At 48.4% G+C, this 10,252-nt stretch overlaps 1 protein-coding gene across 1 annotated transcript; it reads right to left on the reverse strand.

Annotated features, from left to right (window-relative positions):
• Positions 1-265: 265 nt before the first annotated feature.
• LOC103583539 (monocyte to macrophage differentiation factor 2-like) lies at positions 266-6,379 on the reverse strand (the record flags this gene model as incomplete). Its single annotated transcript, XM_008564829.1, has 4 exons — positions 6,299-6,379; positions 5,629-5,758; positions 3,037-3,180; positions 266-340 (listed from the first exon to the last, which is right to left on the reverse strand). Coding segments are annotated over exons 2-4 (257 nt in total), but the record flags the coding sequence as incomplete, so codon positions are not given.
• Positions 6,380-10,252: the final 3,873 nt, after the last annotated feature.

The following is a 10,252-nucleotide window of genomic DNA, read 5'->3' on the forward strand; positions in this document are numbered from 1 at the left end:
TACACATATGTATATATTTATAGATACATATTTATACGTGCATACATACATACATATTTGCTCTTTTATGTATAAAATAACTCCAGAAGGATATGCAAGAAAAGTAATAAGTAGTTGCTTCCCAGAAGGAGAATAAAGTGAGGGAGTCTTTTAACCATATTCTTCTATGCCAAGTCAACATATTACCCAGGCAAATACAAAAATAAATTCAAACAAGGAAAAGAAAGGAAGCCAGCCCCCTCCCGGGCGGTGCAGTGATACTCACCAGGGCGCGTAGGAGGCTGCGATGAAGAAGTAGATGACCATCCGGTCGAACATGTGCAGACAATGCTCCACCATCCTAGGGCAGGCAGAGAAGCCGAGGTCATGGCCCCTGAGCAGCAGGAAGCACCAGAGAGCCCGGGCCATGCCCTGGGACAAACACGCCTTCCCACAGGTGGGGAGTGGACTGGGTTTGGGGCTGACTCTCCTCTGTCCAGCCATCACCCCTCAGGCCTCGTTCTCCCCATGTGTAAGTGACCAGAGCAGTGGTGTTCAAACCAGGCTCCCTCTCACCCTAGGGGCTGTATGGGGAGACCTCCTGAAGGTCTTCCACACCCTCCCCTAGGCGAAGACCTGACATCCCCCTCCCCTACTTTAATCAGAGCAACTCTGCATTTCTATTTTTCATACTGGGCTTTTCAAAAGATTTCAAATGAAGAAAGAATTCTGTGGCTTAAAAACATGCAAAACTACAAAGTTATGTGCCCCTAAAAACCCTTTGGGTTCTGACTTTCTATGTCCGAAGAGCTTAGTGGTTCAAATCCCAGCCCCATCACTTAGGGACTACATAACCTTGCACAAATTACTTACCCTCCCTAAGTCTCAGTTTCCTCCTCCGTAAAATAGAAAGGACACCAGAAACCTGATCACAGGGTTGTGAGGATTAAATGAGTGAATACTTAGCATGGTGCATAACAAGAAGTGTTCAATAAGCGTTAGCTATCTTCATTATGACACCATCTTGAAGACTGGTGTGCCCCAAAATGTCACCCAACAAACTCCACCTCCTGCACTCACACCGTTGAACAGCCCCTCCCACAATAAATAGGGCAAACTCATGGAACCAATAGAATACTGCAGACATCATGGTGTGTGATTTCCGAGGCTTGATCATAAAAGATATTACAGCTTCTGCCTTATTCTTTTGATTCACTAACTTTGGAGGAAACAATGCACCATGTGGCTGTGGAGAGGTCCATGTGGGGAAGAACTGAGCATCCCCCGAACATCCTGCACCAACTTGCCAGCCATGGGAGGGAGCCACCCCAGAAGTGGACTCTCCAGCCTCTTCCAGCCTTCAGATCACGGCAGCCCCAGCCAACATCTGACTACAGGAGAGACCCTGAACTGAAGCCATACGGCTAAGCTCCCGAATTCTTGACCCTCTGAGGCTTTGAGAGGTAATGAATGTTTCGTTATTTTAAGACACTATGTTTTAGGGTACTTTGTTATGCAGCGATAGATAGCTAATATAAACTGTGATTCTGTCTAGCAAACATCAGTCCTCCATAAACTTGACCAATGATTCTATGTGTGGTTCAACTGCATGTCTTCTTAGAAATTAAGACAATAACAATAGCTATCAAGTAGAGAGCACATGCCATAATCAGAGCACTGTTCTAAGTCCTTTATGAGCATTAACTCTTTAATCCTACTTATAAAGCAGATACCATTATTTTCATCCACCGTGTCATAGATGAGGACACTATAGGTTGGCACAGTCACACCACAGGCTGGTGGGCCCTAAAGCCAATGACTGGTGTCTTTACACGAGAAAAGAGAGGGAGGTTTGGACACAAAGACACACAGGGAGGAAGGCCATGTGAAGACAGAGGCCGTGATTAGAGTGATGTAGCCACAAGCCAGGGTTTCCCAGGAGCCACTGAAAGCTGGAAGAGACAAAGAAGGATCCTCCCCTAGAGCCTTTGGGGTAAGTACGGCCCTGCTGCCAACTTGATTTTGGACTTCTGGCCTCCTGGACTGTGAAAGAATACATTTCTGTTGTTTAAGCCACCCAGTTTGTGGGAATTCATTAAGGCAGCCACAGGAAAGTCATACAATGGGGTTCAAGAAGGGTCCAAAGAAAAGGAAAGGATGGGGACAGGAAAGGGGAGTGGAACCAGCTTCACGAAGGGCCTGGAATCCTGGATTCAGCTCTGACACGGACATTACCAGCTATGCGACCCTGAGCAAGGTCACCACCTTCTGATCCTGAGTATCAACATCTATAAAACAGGGATTCTACATGCTACGACCCGGGTGAACCTCGAGTGACACTGCGCTAAGTGAAATAAGCCAGTCAGAAATACGACAAATACTACGTGATTCCCCTTATATGAGATTCCTAGAGTCATCACATTCATAGAGACAGAAGGTAAATGGTGGTTTCCAGGGATTGAGGGAGGGGATTGGGAGTTAGTATTTAATAGGCATAGTGTTTTAGTGTACAAGATGAGAAAGTTCTAGAAATAGATGGTGGTGATGGCTGCACAGCAGTGCAAATGTGCTTAATTCACACTAAGTGTGCAGAATGAACTGCCTACTTAAAAATGGTTAAAATAGCAAATTTTATATTGATGTGTTTATTTTACCAACATTTAAAAAAAAAACAAATCAAAATTTTAAAAATCTGAATTCCAGTGCCTACATTGCAGAATTATTGAAAAGATTAGAGAAGGACATCTCTGCCTGGAGCTGAGGTGGCACCCAGAGGGGAGTTGTTATGATGCTGGTCCCTCGTAAGAGCCCTGCAAGGAGGGCTGGCTCCAGCGAGAGAGGTGGTTTGCCCAGGCGGGACTCAACTCCAGCCTGCGCAAGGCAGGGCGTGTTCTTCCCCCAAAGACAACCCAGGAGACATCCCCCCGCTTGGTCCCCTCCTGGCTCAGCTGAGCATGTCCCCAGGCAACTGCAGTGTCCTGCCTCATCCCTCAGTGGGCCCCTGCCCCTGGTCCCCGCCCACCACATGTCCCCTCCCACGGGCTGGGCAGGAGGTACCTGAGGTGGCTCTTCTTCCAGGAGACGGTGTGGAACATGGTGGACACCACAAAGAGCCCACAGAGGCCAAGGCCGTAGATCCAGGCAGAAATGGTTTCCCAGTCATCGTCCGACAGGAAGTAGAGGTTGGAGCTGCCGAGGATGCTGGGAATGATCCAGAACTGGAAGTAGGAGTGGGGACAGGTGCTGCGGGGTCCCAGCCTTTTGTGTGGCATCCAGGGGAGTACAGAGAATCCCTGAGCACACCTCCCTCCCTCTTCCCTAGACTGCCCTGTCCAAGACGGTAGCCACCAGGCACTTGAAATGTGGCCAGTACTACTGAGGAATCGAATTATCTTATTTTCTTTCATTTTAATGGGTTCAAATTTAAATTTCAATAGCTACATGGGACTACTGACTTGGACAGCATAGGTCTAGATCATTCATTAGAGTCTCAACATAGTCCGTGCACCAAATGGTTAAGGACCACTTCTCAGAGAGCAGCTGGCTCCCCCACACCACAGCCACACTCTGACACCACACAAAGGAGCCTAATGTGCCACATGCCACACACGATCATCACCGATGTCCCTGACCTCGCCTACTCAGAGTTCCCTGAAGGCAGAGCCCAGCTCAGAACAGCACGGATGCCCGGGTACCATTCAATTCATAACTGGGTTTAAATAGCGGACGATCTGTCACGGTTGGCTGTAGAGAATGGAATCCCCAAATCCTCTGCCTTTCCAGGTGCATGATTTGGCCCCACTCAGCCCTGAAACTTTGCCTCACCCCACTATCCCTCTGCTGTGCCCCCGGGTCACCACGCTCTGGCCTTACTGGCCTTCATCCAGATGTTCCAACGTGACAAACTCTTTCCTATCCGTCGGCCTTTGCACATGCTGTTCCCTCTTCCTGGACATGCTGTTCCCTCCACTCTTCAGGTGGCTGGCTCCTTGTCATCCTTCACGGTCAGAAGCACCTTCTCTGTCCCTTCTGAATGACATAGGTCCCTCCCACTATCTGCTCTCGTAGCACGTTATGATTTCTCTCTGTGGCAGTCCCCACAATTTATAGACTTATGTGTTAATTGACTCCCCCACACACATGAGCTCCACAGTGTTACCAGCCCGTGGTACACACTTAATGAATATATACTAAATGAATGAATGAATGGATGGGTGGAGAGATGGAGAAAAGAAGTAGGTAGGTGGGGAATCCAGCCCCAACACTGGGCTTCTTCCAGGATTCACAGAAAAGTATCTGCAAAATCAGCCCAAGTAAGCTCCAAAAGGAAAGAGGTGTCCTGCCAGCCTCACCAACACCTGGTGTGGACCAGGCCGGGTGATGGATGGGGAGGGGTCAACAGCAACGTACATGCAACATAAGGACAGTCCCTTAACAGAAGCCATCGGCCATCCATGGTACGTCTGCACATGGCGGACTGAATAGCAACAGATAAGACAGGAGCGTTGATGAAGGGGACAGAATTACAAACGTTTAAAAATTACTTTTGTTAATCTTAGTATATCACCTTGAAAAATAAATAGCAACTATCTCATGCTACTTTGCCATTTGGGGACAGAGTTCTCATTAGACTGTAGATCCTTATTATGCTTTGTGCTATTTTGTAACCACCTACAGTACCTAGTATTCACTCACTCGCTCACTCATTCATTCCTTCCACAAACCTGTGAGCCCAGGACATGTCCTCAGGAATGAAACGATACAAAACGCATGTGCCATCACCCTGCCCTCACTGTGTGCTCATAGGTACTAAGAGTGTGTCCAATAAATGTGTTAACATAGAGCATCCAGCACCTGCAATCCAGCTCCGCCCTCCTCCTGGAGCTGGAGTATGGATACGGCTGTGTCCACAGCACGAGTGCCCAGAGCAGATCCTAGATAGGGGTCTCTTCTCAGCCTCACAGCTCCCCCCGGGATGACGGCAGAATCGATTCTGCACCTCTTTCTCCGGAAGCACGGGTGAATGTGCCAGGGGGTAAGGGCACTTGCCATGGTGTGGCTCCTACGACACCCCTTCTGCAGATAGGAAACTGAGGCTCGGAGCCACTGAAGATGAAGTGGGGTTCAAAAGCAGGTCTTCTCTTGCTAGAGCTTTGCTCTTTGGGGTATAGACTTGTGACAATGAGTCAGCTTGTGACTCTGGGCAAGACTTCTGACCCAAGCCTCAGCTTCCTCCTCTGCAGAACAGAGTCATGTGATCTTTTCTTAAATATTTTTAGAGTCCCTACTATGGACACTGCATGGGGCTTCTGAGGTGAACCAGTGAGAACCAGTCTCTACTCAGTAGAGTTCCTGTTCTAAAGGGACAGACTAAGAAAAAGTAAACCTAGGACCCAGAGTGGTGCCAGGCACACACTATGTTAAGTGCAAATCAGCACCAGCTCCTCCTTTTATTATACCTGCAGCCCACCATTGAAGGCCTGGGCTCGTGCCAAACACATAATAGCCCCTGAGGTCTAAGAGAGGGAGGCAAGGTTGAGAATTCAATTCACCTCCACACACACTGTCTGAGCACCTCCTCTGTGCCAGGCACACTGCGATGTCCTGAGATACCAAAGAGTCCCCAGCAGGGATTCGGTTTAAACTCACATCTGCATCACCAGGGCCTGGAGCAGTGCCTGGTACATCAAGGGTATCCAGGGACTGTTTGCTGATTGAATAGGCGACGGACGGGTGCGTTCCAGCCAGGCACAATACAGGGCAGTGAGGGCTTCAACGGCTGGGGAAGGAAGGTGGGCACCAGCTCAGAGCTCCCCAGCAGCTGGGCAGACAGGAAGGCTTTTGGGGGAATATTTTGGCAAGGCCAAAAAGGTGAAAAGGGTTGCACAGGCGAGGCTGGGTGGAGATGGAAGTATTCCAGGTGGAGGGAACAGCATGTGCAAAGGCATGTGGTCATGGCTTCTGTTTGGGAAACAGCGAGTGGTTTGAGTGCTGGAGACTGAGGGCACGAGCGTGGCCATGGGAGTTGGGCGACGGAGGGGCTGGGGCCTGGCTGGGAGCTTGCTAGAGTGACTGATGCCATACTAGGTACTAGGGAGCCACTGAAGATTCTTAGAACAACAGAGAGGCACGCTTAGCACCACCGTCCAATTTACCCCAATGGCCTTCCCTTGAGATCCCACTCACTCTTCTGAGGGTCATGGAAGATTTGAGGAATAGGCCACTCAGGATAGGGTGAATTTCTCCACAGGTGAAGAGGTTGCCTTCCCCGCCCCCACTTAGAAGTGTCCCCATCTCAGCCCCCCAAGAGCCGACTCACAGCATGGGTGGCACAGTTGGCCGCATGTTCATACTCCGTGGGCTGGTACCTCTTGTGGGCAGGGACTCGGTGGTTCATGAACCTGGAAGAAAAGCAGAATTCCAGGAAGCTGGGCTTAGGACACAGCTCTGGGCAGAATGCCCAGAAGACCTGACGACCTCACCCCTACCAGTGGGAAAAGAGCCCCCTCCTGGCCCCTATCTTCCCCACCCTCCCTCTTTCTGATTATTAAATGTTTTTGGACTACCCAACATTTTGTGCCTAATCCCCAGTGCTGTTTGTCACAAAACTTTACTACATATTGCATGTGACATTCTCTTCACCTTCTAGTTTTTATTTTCTGTAAGTATAACACGTATAGAACAGCTCTCCAAGGGTACAGCTTGGTGAAGTTTTATACACACACGCACCCATGGAACCGCCACCCAGGAGGAACTATAGTTCATTTCCTGCCCCCCAGAAAGTGCCCTTATGCCCCTCCCAGTGGGTACCTTTCCCCCAAGGAAACCACCTTCTGACATTGTCATCAAGGATTAATTTAGCCTGTTCTTCAACTGTGAATGTTCAATACGTGGCCTCATATGGCACACCCTCTTTTATGTGTGGCTTCCATGTGTTCAATGTGATTTTTGTTAGATTCCTCCACATTGTTGGATACTGCCATTGGGTTTTTTCGGGGCTGTATAGTATTCCACTAGATCACTATACCACATATGATTCATTCAGTCTACTGTAGGTGAACACTCCAATTTGGGGCTATAATGGATAACTCTGCCCATGAACATTTTTTATTGCAAATTGACCATCTATAATTGTATACATTTATGCAGTATAAAGTGATGTTATAATTTATGAATACGATGTGGAATAATTAAATCAAGCTAGTTAACATATCCACCACCTCAGATACTCAACATTTCTTGTAGTGAGAACATGCGAAATCTACTCTTAGCAATTTTGAAATGTACAGTACTCCATTATTAACTATATTCTCCATGCTGTGCAATAGAACTCAAAAAAAGAAACAAACACATTCCTCCTGTCTAACAAGTTTTGTATCCTTTGACCATGGTCTCCCCATTCCCCCAAGCTCCCAGCCTCTGTAACCACCATTCTGCTCTCTGCTCCTATGAGTTTAATTGTCTTAGATTCCATACATAAGTGAGAACATGCGGTATTTGTCTTTCTGTGCCTGACTTATTTCACTTAGCATAATGCTCTCCAATTCCATCCACGTTGTCACAAATGACAGAGTTTCCTTCTTTGTTAAGACTGAATAGTATCCCATTGTGTATATATGCTCCATTTTCTTTCTTCATTCATCTGCTGATGGACACTTAGGTCGATGCCATAACTCGGCTATTGTGAACTGTGCTGCAATGAACACGGGGGCACAGTCATCTCTTAGATAAACTATTTCAAATCTTTTGAGTAAATACCCAGAAAAGGGATTGCTAGGTCCTCATGAGCATTTTTGCGCACATTTTTTGATGGACATATGCACTCAGTTCTGCTGGGCTCAGATCCATATGTGGAACTGCCAGGTGGCTTTATCTTAAAAATAAACATTCCTGATGTTTTGATGTCTTTAGGAATCTTCGAAGCATCATCACTTCTGTGTGATCCTCACCGGAGCACTGTGGGGAGCTACTACCCATTTACAGATGGGGATGCTATGGTGCAGGAAGGTTAGGAAGCGAGACCACCAGGTGAGACAGGACTCGACCCAGGCCTGGCTGGCTCAGAAGCCTGGCTCTGCCATGACATGACTCTGTGCAGGGGTGTTTAAGTCAGGCTGGCAAGATACGCAAGGATTGGCTGGGCAGCAAGAGGCATCCAAGAGCTTGGGGGTAGGATGTGCACACACCTGACTCTTAGGTCTACAGGCAGGACCAGCTTGGCAGCATTCACTTCCTCTGCCCACACAGGCTCAGAATCAGGTGAGTGGCCAGTTCACCTGGGACTCTGCCAAGTATTGTCCACCAGATGGGGTTAATCTCCACTAAAACATACCAAAAACTCTTTCCCCCAGGTCCCAATTATTTCTTTGTAGACTCCCCAAAATAAGAAACAGGTATGGAGTTCAGAACAAAGGGCTCAACGCAGTACAGTTCACAAGCACTTATTGAGCAGCTTCTGTATGCTGGTGTCAGATTCGAGTAGTCCCTGGATCATTCATTGAGCACCTTCTGCTTGCTGAGCCCATGCTAGTACAGTTCCTGGAGCATCCATGGAGCACATCCTATATGCTGGCTTCATGTAGGCTGATGTGGGTAGAGCAGGAGCGAAGGCTGGAGGAGGGGTCTGCCAGGCACTGACTCTGTGACTTTCCCTGGGACTCTTGGGGTCTGCTTTTCTTATGCTGGCCCTCTTGGCACCTGGATGAGTCCAGGGACCCGAGTAAGGTCCTCCCACCCAACTGCTCTGATGACTACTCTCTGCTTGCATCTGGCTGTGACTCCATGGTCATGGTCATGATCAAGTGACTCCATGGTCACATGATTTCACGGTCACAAGACTCCAAGGCTAGGGTTATGCTGAACCCATTAGACAGATGAGAAAATTAAGACAACCCCCCCCCAGTCAGTAAGTCCCGGGGCCGGGCTTCTGGACTGAGCCAGCCAGTGCTCCATCTCCTATGGTCTGAGCACCTTCGCAAGGGCAGATTAAAAGCTGGACTTATGGTCACAGAAAAAATGGAGGACTCACCCCTGGAGGTGCAGACGCCACCAAAACCTCCCCAGGAGTCCAGAACAACCAGTCTTTCAGCCCACCTTCTTCACGGGTGGCCCAGGAAGTTGTCAGTGGTCAAGACTGGCTTATTAAATAATAAGTAATAACGAAAATAGTGTTATGGTTGAACCGTGTCCTCCCAGAATTCATATGCTGGAGTCCTAATCCCCAGTACCTCAGAATGTGACTTTATTGGGGAATAGGATCATTACAGATGTAATTAGTGAAGATAAAGTCACACCAGAGTAGGTTGGGCCCCTAATCCAATATGACTGGTGTCCTTATAAGAAGAAGAGACCTAGAGAGGAGAATGTCATATGAAGACAGAGACACATATGGAGAAGACGGTCATGTAACCACGGTGGCAGAACTTGGATGATGCATCTACAAGCCAAGGAGCACCCAGGACCACTGGAGCCACCAGCAGCTGCAGAGAGGCACAGAAGGGACTCACCCTCAGAGCCTCCAGAAGGAGCCAACACTGTCCACACTTTGACTTTGCACTTCTGGCCTCTGGAAGTGTGAGAGAATAAATATGTGTTGTTTTAAGCCATGAGTGTGTGTAATCTATTTCTGCAGCCCTGGGACACTAACACAGGTACACACAGTGTTTGTCTTGATAGACTGTGCCCAAAAGCTCCCAAGGAGGCCAGTTTCCACTCCCACTATCTAGGCTGGGGGGCAGTGGCCAACTGTGAAGGGACGCGGTGAGTGCCTTTCTCCAAGGTGGGAAACCAAGTCCCTGGCAGAGGGTGCTCTCCTCCCCCACCTGCTGCCAGGCCCTTTCCTGCCCTGCGGCTTTAACAAACACCAGTAAGCCACCAATAGTGCCAGCCACGCGGGTTCGAGGGTGATGTCACGGTTGCCGTGGTGACCTGGGACAGGCAGTTATTTATTTATTTCTGGGCTCCACAAAACGTCCCTTGTCTCTCACTCACGCTGCAGCTATTGAATGCTGGTGAGAGAGGAAAAAGAGCTGGGGCAAATGCCCAAGAAGTAGAGTTCCCACCACCCTAAAGACCCAAGAACTTTTCCTTTAACTCCTTGTGGCCTAATTTCTTTTTTCATCAACCTCTATCAGGGATTTTAAGAAGACGGTGGATTCATTTTTTAATTTATGTTTTTTTGTTTGTTTGTTTGTTTGTTTTGTTTTGGTTTTTTTCCTTTTTGTCTTTTTTTCGTGTCCCTCAGTGTCGCGCCCGTACCGGACCGGGACCGGCA

Source organism: Galeopterus variegatus, unplaced genomic scaffold (genome assembly GCF_000696425.1).
Source record: "Galeopterus variegatus unplaced genomic scaffold, G_variegatus-3.0.2 Scaffold24061, whole genome shotgun sequence".
Lineage (NCBI taxonomy): Eukaryota > Metazoa > Chordata > Mammalia > Dermoptera > Cynocephalidae > Galeopterus > Galeopterus variegatus.